The sequence below is a fragment of the Colossoma macropomum genome, unplaced genomic scaffold (genome assembly GCF_904425465.1).
Source record: "Colossoma macropomum unplaced genomic scaffold, Colossoma_macropomum, whole genome shotgun sequence".
Lineage (NCBI taxonomy): Eukaryota > Metazoa > Chordata > Actinopteri > Characiformes > Serrasalmidae > Colossoma > Colossoma macropomum.
The window spans coordinates 46835296-46852005 of NW_023494791.1; the positions used below are offsets into that span (position 1 = coordinate 46835296).

The 16710-nt window shown below is 39.4% G+C and overlaps 1 protein-coding gene across 3 annotated transcripts in view; it reads right to left on the reverse strand.

Annotated features, from left to right (window-relative positions):
* sobpa (sine oculis binding protein homolog (Drosophila) a) overlaps positions 1-16710 on the reverse strand; it is a 95405-nt gene that overhangs the window by 51609 nt on the left and 27086 nt on the right. For 2 of the 3 annotated variants that reach the window (XM_036575203.1, XM_036575201.1), the window contains exons 2-3: positions 9202-9337; positions 4331-4534 (exon numbers count right to left, since the gene is read on the reverse strand). In XM_036575203.1, the coding sequence (XP_036431096.1) occupies positions 4331-4534; positions 9202-9337 (340 nt within the window). Of the gene's footprint in view, positions 1-4330; positions 4535-9201; positions 9338-12626; positions 12699-16710 lie in introns of all 3 variants that reach the window. The other variant, XM_036575202.1, reaches the window with a different exon arrangement.

Here is a 16710-nt window from a genome sequence, read left to right on the forward strand (position 1 = left end):
TGGTTACTCGGTGAAAGTATGAAGGCTGGGTAAGTGGGCGTGGTTATTCAATGAAGGTATGAAGTCTGGGCTCCTGATTTCTGGGAATATTATTTTATGTATCAAGGCATACCCTCCTGGTAAAATACCATTTAAGAGCTGCGTATGTAAATGACGTGAAGCCTGAACATCCTAACATTACTAAAGAAAGGATGCAGGGGCATTTTGAAAACAAGTCCTGAAAAAAATCTAACTTTGGCCACAATCACCAAAGGTATGTTTTGTTGAAAAAGGAGCAGCATTTGATGAAAAGAACACCTTGCTGACTGTTAAGCATGGGGTGGATCTAGTGTGACAGCTAGTAGCAAACATTGCAGGGGTGGATGGAACAATAGATTCTACTAAATAGCAAATTCTGGAAGCAAAAATGATACAATCTGTCAAAGAAGCTGCAGCTGAAAGGAGGCTTGCTATAATACAAAAATCATGCCTCAATATCCGCCATCAACTATTGCAAGCTAAAGCTGTTGGAATGGCCCTCGCAGTCCCCTGACTGTCCCAGGTTTTACGTGTGAAAAGAGCTTGCGTGTGGCTGCAGCAGCTCATGCATTATTCAGCAGGCTGGGGGGGGGTGTTGCCATGGCAGTTAGACTCCACGCCATCTGTTTCTCAATCTAAATACACACACATACACGGCTCACATTACCACAAATACACACATGCATACACACACAACTATTTGGGTGTACGCAATGGATACTTTTAAATGGATGCATGTGAGTACAGCTATTTGTGTAAGTTACTCTCATGATGGGGCGGCTTTAATGTTTTTTTTTTCTACACTCAAATTGAATGAGGCTCTCAATATTAAAGTATTATCACAACATTTAAATATTTGGCCAGTTAGGCCTTAATTGACTTGTTAAGACTGATTAGGCAGGTCAGGAAATCTCATTAGGAATTGTCAGCTGAGCATAATAAATTTGCTAACTCTTCAAACCTTGTGCTAACACTAAACAACCACTGACTTCTCTAAGCAGCTGGCTGAGGATCTGAAAATGAAGCTGTTGATTCCTACAAAGCAGGTGATGATATCAAAGTGCTGTCCACTCACAGTATTAGCTGTCCAAAATGTAATTAAGAAATGGCAGTTAAAGGGAACTGTGGAAGTCAAGATCTGGAAGACCAAGAACTCTCAGTTAAAACTGCTCGTATGCTGGACAGAAATGCAAAGCAAAACCCCCACGTGACAGCAAAAGACTTGCAGGAAGGTTCAGCTGACGATACATTGTTCTACTGTGCAGCGTTGTTGCACAAACCTGATTTACAAGGAAGAGCTATCGGAAATCTTACCTGTAAACCTCATCACATAAGTCAGTGTATGTTCTAGAAAGACTGAGGCATTTTGAAACAAGCTCTGTGAACTGATTAAGTAAAAATAGAACTCTGTGATATAAGTCTGATGGAAAAAGGAGCAGCATTTGATGAAAGGAACACCGTGCCAACTGTTAATCATGTGGGTGAACCTATTATGCTTTAGGGTTGTGTGGCACAAGAAACAATACACAGGCAGATGGAAGAGAGGATTCCACTAAATATCAGCAAATTATGGAAGCAAATATAAGAATATAAGACAGTGATAAGAACACATCCCTCAAGATCCACTACCTCAATAAACACAAGCTAAAGCTTCCCTGGACTTGAACATCAGTGAAAATCTGTGGGCAGATCTTAAACATACTGTGCATGCAAGATGGCCAAAAAATCATCCTCTTGAAATGATAAGATCTGACATTTTTGTAAAATTAAGTTTTTCTCATATTCTTATTCTGTGACAACTTACTAACATTATGAGAGGTGTTTATTAAGTTGTGTGCATTTGTGGACTTTATATAGAAAACAAAAAGGTTCTATCTCCAAAGTCAAACTCTAACTTAGTTCTATAAGGTTCTATCTGCGAGCCAATCAGCACTTTGAATACACACGAGAGGACCAATCAGGTTCCACTTCTTTGTCATGTCGCCGCTCTGCTCAGTGACTGCGGGAAAATTTTATGAAACATGAAAGCATGTTGCTGTAACTCTGCCTGTCTATTTGAAGTTCTTTAAAATGTTTCATTGTCTTAAATTTTATAAATATTAAGCCTTAAAGGTAATGAACATTTGAATTGATGGGCTCTTAATTACAACATGAACATTAATTTCTTTCATTCATCCATCTTTTCTTTTTCTTCTATCTTCCAAAATAAGACATTTTGGATTAAAATATATATTTTAAATATTTTAGTTTAAATAAATATAATATTTAGATCTAAATATTTACAAAATATAGAGCACTAACCTTTATACTTAATCTGCAATGCCTTTTTGAATAAGAAAAAGATGATTTATCCTAAAATAAGAAATAAATGTTATAAAAAAATAAACAAATGATAAAAATAAATGCCATAAAATGTCATAGAAATCATTAAATGTAACTTTTTGAGACATGTAGACTCTCTGTTACACACTAATTTTACATTGTAAAACAAATTACAAGTATACATTGTTTGTGCTCCTTTAAATCACTGCTTCTTTTCATGTTTTGTCAGACAGAACCTTATAATTCCAAGCAGAAAGTGAGTTCTCAGGATTAGAAGGTTCTATCTGCATTGGAGCTGTTCCAAAAATACTTCTTTGCAGATTTGATAGGATTTTGATATTGTACATTTAGAACAGATTTAGGGTGTCTGTCATTTTCATGTACTGAAGTGACGTGTATCAGTTTTGCTATTTGGAATCCAAAATCTTTGAAGCTCAATATCTCAAAACTGCTCAGAACGCATATAGAACCTTATAGTACCAAGGCAACGAAATATTGAGGAACTACAAGTGTTTTGCAAGGAATAGTGGGGGATACATTCCCAAGACAAGAATAGAAACTCCTAGACTCCCAACTGGCCACAAAAAGCTTTTGCGAACTGTGATATTAAGTACCGACTGAGTGGAGTGTCCAAAATTTTTCACATGCCACATTTACTAGTTTACTTTTTCTATTTGTTCAGTTAATCAAATATAAAGTATGCTGTGCATTAACTTTGCAGAAAATTGTTTGAACAATGAGAAAGTGAAAAAACACATCCGGGCATTACAAAATTATTGGTCAGAGTTTTGGGGGAACCTGTATTAGACTAGATTCACACCAAGCACAATTTTTTCAGACAAAAATTGAAAGTGGTTTTAATGTTGTGAGGTGCTCACACCAAATCCGATAGTTTCGTTTTTTAACACTCTGGAAACACATTTTATTCCATAGAAGTCACAGTTACTGTTAGAGACAACAACAAAAGCCTGCTGTAATTTTGTATGAATTGTTGCTGACTTGTAGCTGGGTCATTCTACAGAAACGTCCATTTTTGTGTCCTGAGCATTTACAGATATATTACAGTTGAAAAAAATGTTAAGGTTATAATTTATTTGTATTTTAAAATAAAACAATAAGCTATTTTAACAGTTAAACCTTCTTGAGCCTCAATTCAGCAATATTGGTTTTCAAATCAATCATATTGAATTCCGAGCACCACAGAAGAGCTCGTCCCCACAGTCATGTGTAAAGGCTGAGGCCATATTTTGAGGTAAAAAACATCTTTTATTTTTAACTGCAATAATCTATACATGACTGTGGAATATATTATTTAAATGACATAAAGAAAACAAATGCCAAATAAATATTATTAAATATATAATGAAAGTTGTGGTCCCCAGGAGTCGTGTCACTGGTGTTACCACGTAACAAAAAATCTCTTATTTTGAAATAAAAGTCACACTGATGACATCACTCGACTTCCTTTTACCTGTTTTCTGAGGATCTATGAAGAAAAGCACATGGTGAGTCCACTGTGTCTTTCAGTTATCAGAGATTTTCTCATTTAGCTCATGATTTCATATGAAGCTTTCAGCTGAAGTCACTGGTGTGACCCACTTAATTCTGAGGTAGAATATAAATGGATTCAACTACATATTTTGGTGGATATTCCATGATTGACAACATGTGGTTTGATGCTCTGTAGCAGCCGTTTTGTAAAATGCATTTTTCATTAAAAATGCCTCTGGTGTTCCTTTATTATGTGTAACACCAATGAGGCTCAGTAACACCAGTGACACGTATGGAGAGATAGAAAAGTGGACGTTTCTGTAGAATGACCCAGCTCATTGGAATAAAAGGAATAAATATGTGGAAATACAGAATATAAATCAAATATAAATGTGATGAATTACAGGCCTACCTTTGTAATTAATCATGTAATTCAGTAATTGCATAGTAATGGAAATCAAATGTACAGTAAAAACACTCTAAAGGGTTAAACTCTTACCTGCTGGTGGTTTGATGAGAGGGGGTGGGATCAGGGGCACGATGATTGGCAGGCCCCCTTGCTCCTTGGCAACTGCTGTCGAGGAGGAGGGAGCGGCCGTTTCTGCGGCGACGCCGTTCCGTGGCGTGGGGGTGGAGCTGGAGCTGTTGGCGTGAGGTGGAGAACCGCTGTTTTCGGCCGCGGACGCTTTTGGCAAAGAGTTTTCTAGAAGGATGGAGAGGGAGAGAGAGAACAGCGGTTTGGACAGCAGCCTCGGAAGCAAGTCCACTGCAGCATCCACTTCTGTTGGACTCAGAGCAAAACCAAACCACGATAAGCTCTCGACTCTGAGAGGTGCATAAAGCTTTGAAAACTCGTTTGTTATGTGCAGACCTTGGGGTGATTTTCCCAGCTTTAGTTAATCCATCTTTTCCAGATAAGTGACAAACAATATGTCAAAATATGAGAAAATATGTTTTCTTTTATTATTTTATTACTGTCAAGAAAATTTGGTTGATTTTACACTATCCTGACAGTCTCTGTGCAGTCTGGCAATCTGATGTCTGTTTTAACTCTATCAAATGTAACAACTCGTTTGGTGATCCATTCGTTGTCTTTGCCCCCTTTAAATGATTAAAATCTGAGTAGTTGGTCAGGGTGCATGTCCATGTTGGTCAGTAATGGATCAGCATGTAGAATTGGAGCTTTCTGAGAGCTACAGTGTTTCCTATCACTGTGTAAAAGAACATTACAAGCCTTGTTGCTCAAATCCGATTTTTTGCTCAAATCCGATCTCTTTGACACGATGGTTCACATTTGTTTAGGTAAGTGATTCAAATCTGTCATTAATGTGACGAACCGGCGTCCTGAAATGACCCTCATGAGCTCATCCTACTCAGTAACGTCACATGAATGAATCACGTTCATCATCAGCACAAACTAACGAGCAGAACGAGCTTCGCTGAGAAGATCATTAACTCTGATCAGCTCTCAGCTTCATTATTAGAGCGAGACGAAGGAGAAAAAGGTGAGATGAGCTGCTTTTCCATTGTTTACAGGCTTTAATGTCTGTTCGGCGCTGCTGCCATGGTAACGTTGAATGATGGCACACGCACAGTGGAAAAAAAGCACATGAAGTCCGATCTTAGTGTCACATTAAGGTTGCATGGCCACGAATCGGATACGTATCTGATCTAGGACCACACATGAAAGTGACTCAGGTCAGATTTGAAAAGATCAGATTTGTGTCCACACAGCCCTGAAAACATCAGATCTGAGACACATTATGGCAAAAAATCAGATTTGTGCCACGTCAACCTGGTAATGTGAACGTGGCCTTAGATGCACTGTGATAGTTTCTGACCAAATGTGTGCACACACTCGGAATGCAAAACTCTATGGACATGATTATTATTGACTTGTTTCATCAAAGGAACAATTATATATTACTATACATAATTATATATTATGTAATAATTATATAACAATTATATATTACTATATAATAGACTACTTCTAACTGGCCACTTTATTAGAAACACCTACCTTGTGCTTCCACTAACTGGCCACTTTATTAGAAACACCCACCTTGTACTTCCACTAACTGGCCACTTTTTTAGAAACACCCACCTTGTACTTCCACTAACTGGCCACTTTATCAGAAACACCTACATTGTGCTTCCACTCCCTGGCCACTTTTTTAGAAACACCCACCTTGTACTTCCACTAACTGGCCAATTTATCAGAAACACCTACCATGTGCTTCCACTCACTGGCCACTTTATTAGAAACACCCACCTTGTACTTCCACTAACTGGCCACTTTTTTAGAAACACCCACCTTGTACTTCCACTAACTGGCCACTTTATCAGAAACACCTAACTTGTGCTTCCACTCACTGGCCACTTTATTAGAAACATCCACCTTGTACTTCCACTAACTGGCCACTTTTTTAGAAACACCCACCTTGTACTTCCACTAACTGGCCACTTTATCAGAAACACCTACATTGTGCTTCCACTCCCTGGCCACTTTTTTAGAAACACCCACCTTGTACTTCCACTAACTGGCCAATTTATCAGAAACACCTACCATGTGCTTCCACTCACTGGCCACTTTATTAGAAACACCCACCTTGTACTTCCACTCACTGGCCACTTTATGAGAAACATATACCTTATAGCTCCACTATGTAGGTATACAGTTACAGACTGTAGTCCTTCTGTTACTGTACAGTTTATTAGCCCCACCTCTTCCGCATTCATCATTAGTCAGTTTCTGACCACAGAACTGCTGTTGCCCAGATATTATTTCTCAGCACAGCAGTGGGACTGACATGCTAGTGTGTGTGGGGCTGGTATGAATGTATCAGACACAGCGGTGTTGCTGAGGTTTCACTGCTAGGTTGAGAGTGGTCCACCACCTAAAAATAAATATTCAGCCAAGAGCAGCTCTGTGGTCAGAAACTGACCACTGATAAAGGGGTAAACAGATGTAGCTACAGTCTGTAACTACAGCTACAAGAGAGGGGTTTCTAATAAAGTGGCTGCTTGACTTCTGTGTAGTTTCTGTTGTGTCCCAGCTGCAGTCTAGACCGTGCGGACGGAATGTGTCCCACTTACTGACCTAACAAACACACAGAACTGAGTCCTGCCTGGCAGAGAAAAGAACATTTAACAGAACTCAGCTTCATTGCGCTTCTACACCTGCTGCTCACTACACAGCGTCAACGCTAAATGCCCAAAACACGACACGGGCAGATTTCCAGAAACTCGTTTGTCATTTTGACTGTGCATGAGAGCTGATAGGGATTAAGTCTAAATGAGTTAATTAAGTTTGATTGTCTCGTCCCTAATCTCGCCACTTCCAGCTTCGTCTGCCAACAATGGCGCAGTATCGTAATCTGTAGCCGTGGATTTGTACGATGGCGGAATGTAATTATGGGGCCAATCTCGGGGCAGGCGCGCAGCGTTAGCGAGATGTCGCTAACAGCATCGTAGCACAGCACTCAGTAAACGCTAAATCTCTCCTTTCTGTGAGAGTGGGGGGATGCGGCTAGTGGGCTTCTTCGGAGGGGAGGGGGATTAGCTTCTTCATTGTGTCCAATCTCTCCAAGCTGCTGAAGATGGTTGACAATTTAAGTCGCGCTAATGCGCTAACTGGGGGCATCTCGCAGGCGGCTGCGTAAAACCCAGGATAAGAGCACCAACTTCAGCCGAATGTTTTCACAGGAGAAACAATGAGGAGAGTTTAGGAATTTAACTTTGCCTCCTGTCTCTTCCTGTCAGCACTATAGATGCAGCTTTACTTAATTTAGGTTCCTAGGCTGTTTTGGCGCCTGCAGGAAAACTCAGCGTAGATTCCTGTTTGATGTTCAGAAAGTCGTCTGTGTGCACAGAAGGGATAATAAGAGCAGCCGGCCTAATGCTACACCGCTACGGTGCAGAAGCCGCCCAGTCAAAAAGTGTATGATGCTAATATTAAATGAAAATGGACAGCCACCAAATAGCATCACACAAATTACATGCTACTTGGTAAATACTAGCTTCCATTCGCTGTTATAGCCACATTAGCAAGTAGCACTGACATTTTTTGGCATTAATGATAAAAAGGTGGAGGTGGAAAAAATGAGAGGTGAGAGTTTCAAATGGACAGTCTGTGTAGAAGCAAGTAGCCAAAAAAACATAGGAAAGAAATAAGCTGTTTTTGCTATTTTTGCTTTATTCTTTTATGTTTGCTGTCAACTTTATTAGAAACCCTGTCCTGGTACTTGCATTCATTGGCCATTTTATTAGAAACACCTACCTTGTGCTCCCACTCACTGGCCACTTTATTAGAAACACCCTCCTTGTGCTTCCACTAACTGGGCATTTTATCAGAAACACCTAACTTGTGCTTAAACTAACTGGCCACTTTATTAGAAACACCTACCTTGTGCTTCCACTAACTGGCCACTTTATTAGAAACACCTACCTTGTGCTTCCACTAACTGGCCATTTTATTAGAAACGCCTACCTTGTGCTTCCACTAACTGGCCACTTTATCAGAAACACCTACCTTGTGCTTCCACTAACTGGCCACTTTATCAGAAACACCTACCTTGTGCTTCCACTAACTGGCCATTTTATCAGAAACACCTACCTTGTGCTTCCACTCACTGGCCACTTTATTAGAAACACATTCCTTGTGCTTCCACTGACTGGTCACTTTATGAGCTCCACCTAGTTTATGGCTCCACTCACTGGCCACTTTATTAGAAACACATTCCTTGTGCTTCCACTGACTGGTCACTTTATGAGCTCCACCTAGTTTATGGCTCCACTCACTGGCCACTTTATTAGAAACACATTCCTTGTGCTTCCACTGACTGGTCACTTTATGAGCTCCACCTAGTTTATGGCTCCACTATATAGGTGTACAATTCCAGAACGTAGCTTGTCTGCTGCTGATTAATTAGCCCTCCCTCTATCCTGTTCATTATTGGTCAGTTTCTGACCACAAGACCACTGTGGCTGTCTAACACAAACTGTGCATCAACTGATAGGCTACATTCTCTAACTGTACACCAGCAAGCCCTGCTGAAAAGACCAGCACAGACCAGCATGAATTCCATGCTGGTCTATGCTGGTTTATACTGGTCTAGTGCTGCAGAGCATAGTTGTGCTGCTGACCAGCATGCCAGCATCCAAAAACACAGCATATGTTCATTTTGCTGGCGACCAACCAGGCAGGTCTACACTGGTTTTTCCATAACAGGGAGACGGAGCTATAAATGAGGGGTTTCTGATAAAGTGGCCAGTCAATGTACATGCAGTGGGCATCTTATTTCAGTAGACAGCGAGTGGATAGTAAGATAAAGTAGTGTTGCTGGTTTGGTGGTAAACGCTGCTCACCTTTCAGCACTGAGATGTGCTGCCGGAGTTCTCCGTCGGGATAGTTGCGTATCTCGATGTCGTCAGAGTCTCGTAACTCCACCTTGTCGTAACCGTACCAGCCCAGTAGCTCGTTCATCGTGTTTTCAGCGAAACTCTGCAAGACAAACAAAAAAACACCAACACCAGCTTTGAGTACAGTTCAATGAACACCAGATATATTTAGCAGGAAATTAAAAAATGCAATGATTTTGGAGTAGGATGAAGTATGGGATAATTTTTTTGGAAAAAAAAAACATTCTCAGACTATCTTTAAATATAAAGTGTGGTGTATTGTTTATTGTATATCGCTGCTGTCGGAAGAAAACCTCATATCTCCACTTCTGACGTTTTTCAGTTTTTGTAATAATTTGAAAATGCCTGTTGGCCTTTACATTGGGTGTAGATTTCATGATGAATGGACAGAAAGAAACGACCTAAAATGACTAGGAAAAATGTCTGGTTCCATTGACTTACATTAAAAGTAAAACATGTTTTTTCCTTCTCCTGTAAAGTTACTATTTTGGAGATACGAGGTTTTCTTCCGACAGCGATATAATCCATTACTGTTAACTGTTCCTCCAGTTACATTTATGAATTCAGTATCTTTTTCTCAAAATAATTTTGAACTCCAATGTAAAATGAAAAAACACTCATTTCTCCACACATTTGACAAAGACATAACCTAAATTCTTTTATTAATTAATGCAAGTTTGGAATCACTGATCATATTAATAATTGCTATTTTTTCAATAATAAATTGCACAGTGTAGAATTAAATACAAGATAGCAGATGGTAATTTTTTGGGAACATCAAGAAGTTATCAAATGATCTACCATATTTCAAATATGAGGCATTCTGGATATTAATTTTATTAGAACTTCATTCTCAATGTTTCTAAATTTTTGATGAAAATTTGATGAAAAACTTTTGAACAGCAACAGTATGAAACAATCTTTGATTGTCATGTTGCTTGGCAACCACAGCCTACTGTTAACAAACTACACTGCCAGATTTAAGAACTGTTCAATATGATTATTATTGGTAATAAATTAAACTATTTATTGAACATAAACACTGTACATGTTCATGCTGTAATTTACCATGAAATCACTGTAACGTACGGCCTTGAGTGGCTTATTGCTTTATTATAACAAACACAACCAACAACACGGATCTTCCTACTCTGTGCTGGAAAAGTTCAAATAAGTCTTAAAGTCAGCAGTTGTTAAATCAATGCTGTGCAACCTACTGGCTTAAAATCCAAGTACTCCACCTGTGTTATAACTACACTGTATGTCCAAAGGTTTGTAGACACCTGATCCTCCAATGTTTCTTCTGAAATGAAGGTGTTAATAGTGAGTTTGTGCTGCAGTAACAGCCTCTACTCTTCTGGGAAGGCTTTGCACTAGATGTTGGAACACTGCTGTGAGGATTTGATTGAGCATTAGTGAGGTCAGGTACTGATATTAGATGGTCAGTTCTGGATCACTCCAACTCATCCCAAAGGTACTGGATGAAGCTCCATCACTCCAGAGAACACAGTTCCACTGCTGGCAAAGTGCTGTTGCTATTCCACACTTAGATCCTTAATCAACATTTGTTTGACTGACACATCTGGCACATATTCAATTATCAAACAGACTGTATTAATGTAACAATGCACAACGCAGTGAAATACAGTGATTAATAATGAGCTCAAATGATTCCTATTTAATGCAGAAATTCCACTTTTAAAAATTCCATTTTTAAAATCTACATAACTCAGTGTGTGAGATGTAAACAGAGTCATTCAGAGTGGTTTGGTGTGAAATGGTTCTGATGTCTTTACAGTGGTGGTGATAGGAACCAGGGGTCGCCATGACTACAACACAAATATAGACATTTTATTTACTATCCAGAACCACCAGTGAACCTACACGAGTCTTCTGAGTTTATATGGAATGTTGATGATGGGAAAATAGTGAGAAATCTGAAAAGATACATTTTGTTTTGGGGCGATTTTGCTCACAACGCTCTGCATGTACCCCTTCACCATGAAACATGTTTTAGCCCAAAACCCTCCCAAAACTATCATTAAACAGTGTCTCAGACAATCATAACCATTTCATGTAGTAACTTTCTGTGTGGGAGCTTTTGGAGGTGGACATCTGGTTCCTATCACCACCACTGTGAACAGTTCTGACTCGGTAAGTTTCTCTAGAACAGAGCGTTTCACACCAAACCACTCTGAATGACTCTGTTAACATCTCAACAATTTAAATATACAGAATTTTGAAAAATCTGTGGAATTCCCCTTGGAAATCACCATTTTCAGAATTCTCTCAGCAATAGAATTTAAAGGAAAAGATCAGCAAAATCTAATTTGCATAGTTTTCACTCTTAGACCAAATGCAGTCGATCAGCCAAGACATGTTTGGTGTCTGGGGTTTCCTTCTTTAGTTTTACACTGAAGCTACAAAGCTAATGTAGCTAACAAGTAATGGAAGATTATGTATACCAGTTAGCATAGTGCTAACTGCATGCCCAAATCAACATACACTTGTTTCAAACTGTGTGGAGTTGTTCAGCATCTCTAATACACTTGAGTATGTGGTTTCTGACACTGTATGACACACTGTGATCAATAAATACGGACAATAATACATCACATTGCTAAAACGTAGTAGCTAGCAGCCACCTAGCTAAATATTATCAGCACATATTGTCCATATTTATAGAAAACAGTGTGAGATTACTTAACAGTAGACACCAATGTAGGCAAACAGTGTACACAATGCTGGTTGCTGTACATTAGCTTCCATTACTTAACAGCTACATTAGCCTTTTAGCTCCAGCGCAAAACTATAGCAAACTTCAGACACCAAACATGTCTTTGCTAACAGACTAGGTTTGGGGTACGAGGGGAAACTGTGTAAATTTATTGGCCAAACTATTGTTATAAACCAAGTTCATGCTGCTATGAGGCCTTGCAGTCATCAAAGACTCTCCCTAGCCTTTAACCGAAAGTCTGAATTTTGGAGCTCATCACAAAATCCAGAGCTTTCTCCTACAACTCTCTCAAATTGATCAAAACTACTTGATCAATCGTTCCAAACCATGCAGGATACTGAGAATAAAACTGAAAGGCAATGAATAAAAATGTAAATTCATACTCTAACCGAACATTTACCTTAACAGCCATGTAAGACAAATGTGCTGTATCAGTAACAGACGTTCAGAATGTTTTTGTTGACCATGCAAGTTTTCCCAACTGCGTGCTACACGAAACCCACTAGCTGCTTGAAGAACATCTATAGAACCATAGATGGAGAAGAACTTCATTCTTCTGCTGTTTTTTTGTTCTTTGTCGTTCACTGCAGAAAGCGTCACTCAGTCAAATCACTCAAACTAAGGAGGCTCTCACCATTACGTCGGGCGGATTGCCACGGAGACCGCCCCCCTGCCCCGCCCCTGGGAGGGGCATCTCAGCCGGGACCTGATGAGACACGGAGTCAAGAGCTGTCAATCATACCCACCAGAGTGTCAATCAATCACGGCTGCAGTCAATTAACGAGGTGCTTTACTCCGTCACGGTAGATAAATAGCGAGTTTTATTCATTAGTTTAAATCACGCTAACGTTTGACTGCGGTAAAATGACTGTAGTAGTAAAAGCGGAAAAGTCCAAGGGCATCGCGGCCGTGCGGGTGAAGTGGACAAAAGCTCAATTTAGTTTTTTAACATGGGCCAAAGAACTTTAACTAGCCTCTCACTGTATATATATTTACCTGTGCGTAGATTTTACTGCCAAAATTATCCAGAAAGCCCTTCTAATGAGTGAATTCAGATTCTTTAAGATGTCCAGTTGGAGTTCTCTGCATTCTCTTGAGTGATGGAGCTCCATCCAGTACTTTTGGGATGAGCTGGAGTGATCCAGAACTGACCATCCAACATCAGTACCTGACCTCACCAATGCGCATGTGGCTGATTGCAATCAAATCCTTACAGCAATGTTCCGACATCTAGTGTAAAGCCTTCCCAGAAGAGTAGAGGCTGTTACTGCAGCACAAACTCACTATTAACACCTTCATTTCAGAAGAAATGCTGGAAGAGCATTGGTGAGGTCAGGTACTGATGTTGGATGGTCAGTTCTGTATCACGCCAACTCATCCCAACAGTACTGGATGGAGTGATCCAGAACTGACCATCCAACATCAGTACCTGACCTCACTAATGTTCTTGCGGCTGATTGAAAAAAACACTGGAAGAGCAGGCGTCTACAAACTTTTGGAGGTATATTGTATGTGTTTGGGTGAAAATATCCAGCCAGAGTGGCTCTGTGATCATAAACTGACCATCGATGAAGGGCTATAGGTTGGCTAACACAAACCGTACATCAATACATGAGCTACAGTCTCTAACTGTGCACCAGCAAGGTGGAGCTACAAGAGAGGCGTTTCTAATAAACCGACAAAATGTGCATAGGTCAGTATCTATTAAACTGCCCATTCAGCATGTATAAACAAGCCACAGTCACAGAGCTTTCACTTATAAGTGAGTCATAGCAGATTCTTATTCTTACAGCTTATTACAGCAGACTATGTGCATTTAAACAGCTTTTATCCTGGTTCAGACAGTGCACCGCCCCTGTTCTCCCACTAGGGGTCTCTACTGCTGGTAATCTGTAATTGTACAGTGAGTTCACAAGGTCACTCAGAGCAGTTATCGCTCTGTCCACACCAGGCTATGGGGTTACAGCCAGTCGTCCTGGGCCGTTACTGTTTACTCATTTAACTTACTCCACTAAAGCCTTGGCCTCGGGGGACGCGCTCAACTTGATAATGTACAGAGCAGAAGTCTTAGGCCACCCGAGAAAGTTATATTTAAAGCTATTTACAGGCGGCCAACTTCTACATTTTTATCGCAGTGAGATTCCAGCAGGCCAGGAAGGCGAGTTACGGGGTGCCAAGTTTTTTTTCTTTTATTTTTTAGACAGTATTTGTTCAAAATACTGTAATACAATACTTATGTCACATGCTCACTATTACAGGTCTGAGTCACACAATGGTGCTACCTTTTAAGCACACTATTAATGAAGTAACTGAAATTCAGTTCCGAATGTTACTAAATGAAAGTTGAATTAGCATCAACATTAATATGACATATATCAGTTTAATATAAAGGCCCAATCCCATTTCTTATTTTTACCCCTACCCCTTGTTTTCGAGCGTCACCCTAAGTGTCACTTGGAACTGAGTTACAAGGGGTAGTGGTTAAAAACTTGCCCTACGAAATGGGACCCTCAAATTAAAAAAAAACAAAACCACTTCATTAACAACCTTTTTGGAGGGTCATGTAGCCCCTAAAACTTCACCCTACCCCTCTATCTCAACTAAAATTGGGACATCCTTACCCTAGACATGAACGCGCAAAACAGAGGGCTAAGGGCTAAGTGGTAGGGGCAAGGGGTGAAATGGGATTGGGCCAAAATATAAGGTAAATATAATATTAACAAAAATAATTTAAGCTTAACTTACCCTTACAAATAATGTACTGTCACATTAAGTGATATAATGGGAAGTAAGTGACATTGTTTAAGCCTTCAGAGGAGCCGAGATTGAAAACTGGTAAACTCTGCTCTCATTTAGCATTGAGAATCTGTTGTTAGCCGTCCGCTGACCTGGTCAACCTACTCTGAAAAGGCAGGATATAGAATACAGACCAGTTTAAAAGCCTGCAAATTCGAATGGCTGCATTGATACGCAGTGAAAACTAGATATAAGTAGATACTAGCTTATAAGTAGATACTAGCTTATAAGTAGAACTGGTTAAACCGAACTGTGTTCAATTAGCAGCATTGAGTATGTTGGTATATGTAGTCATGAATGTTTTACAATCTTTTACGAATATTTTAAGACTCATTTTGATCATGTTAGCTTGTTGTTTACCTTTAAAGTGTCTTTCAGTTCTCATCACTTTGGTGCATGTTTAGCAAGAGCTGTTCACAAGCTTCAGTGGTAAATTACTCTAAAGTTTCAAAACTATATCATTTGATTTGCTGGGCTTTAGGTTGGACCTGAGAGCTCATTCTGTTTCAGTTAGCATGCTAAGGCCAACAACAACGAAAAGATAAACAATATATGATGGCTCGAGACCAAAGCTTAGAGCCTGTCACAAATTTTATGTACGTTATGTTCAAAGTTCTCAAAAAAATGCTTTGCATTGCAAAGTTTGCATGGTTAACCAGTTAGCTAACTGTGGCTGACCTAGCTGAGGGCGAGTGCGGTCAGTTAAAAAAATCCGCTCCTCACTGACGCACATCTACCCTACCCTAGATGGCATATATTAATTTGTAGCCTCAATATATTCATTTATAGCCTCAATATGTTTACCTCTTCAACTCCTCGAGACCACCGGTGGTTCCAAAACGCACTTCGTCATATTCTTCATAACTTTCATATTTCATAAGCTACATTCTAAAGGTGGGGGTCGTATGAGAGCTGTAACTGTCTTCTTTCCAGTCAAATAGATGGGTGATGTAAATTTAAACCCTTATAATAAAAGAAGCTGAACTCACAATTTTTTTTTCTACTGAAAGTCGACCCATTTTTCCACAAATCTGGGCTATAAACTATAAACAGATGGCGTCTCTTCAGTGATCTGCTCTGTAAACATTATTTTATAAAATAATACAAAGAGCGTCTAAGATTTTTGGCTTTCAGCGGTAAATTGTAAGCATATAGCAATATGTTTATGATCATAAAACACATGTTCTGTTAATTTGAGGGGAGCTTTTACAAAAAAAAGGAGATAAATAAAATCAAAATTTACATTTATTTCATGCAGTTACTGAATAATTTGCCTTACGATTTGGTCAAGTAAATTCAGATGGACAAACCAAAATATACCCTGGTGCATAAGAGCTTTGTAACCTTAATAAATTAATTTGTGGCCACGCCTTATTAAAAAATAATCAGCATGTTGCCTTAGGGGTCCGCACTAACTAGCTAGCATGATACATTTACATTTATAGCATTTGGAGCACGCTCTTACTTTACATATTACAGAATGCTAAAGTTGCTAACTATGAGTGGCAAATCATATATCCATCAGTTAGCATTATGCCAGCAAAATCATGCTAATTGGCTACTTGCTTCCATTCATTATTAGCCACATTAGCATGTCGAGCTATTACTTTAAATTAACAAATCAATGGCTGGAGCTGTATCGAGGAGAAGAGGAACCAAATCTGTGTTCTAGCTACCAATAACTTTACTGAAAACAAGAAATTCTTGCTGCATTTAAATGTATCTATATTTATTGTAATGTTATATGATACTTTTACAAACAAAAACATGTTTAATGCCCAAATAAACAGTTTTAAACCACTTTCTCAGGCCTCAGTCTTCTGCACAGCACTGCACTTTGTACTTCAGCAGTGGCTTTTGTGTTTAACAGCTCAGGTTACGTGGCTAAAGAGAGGTCACATGGTAGGTGACGGGGTCAAACG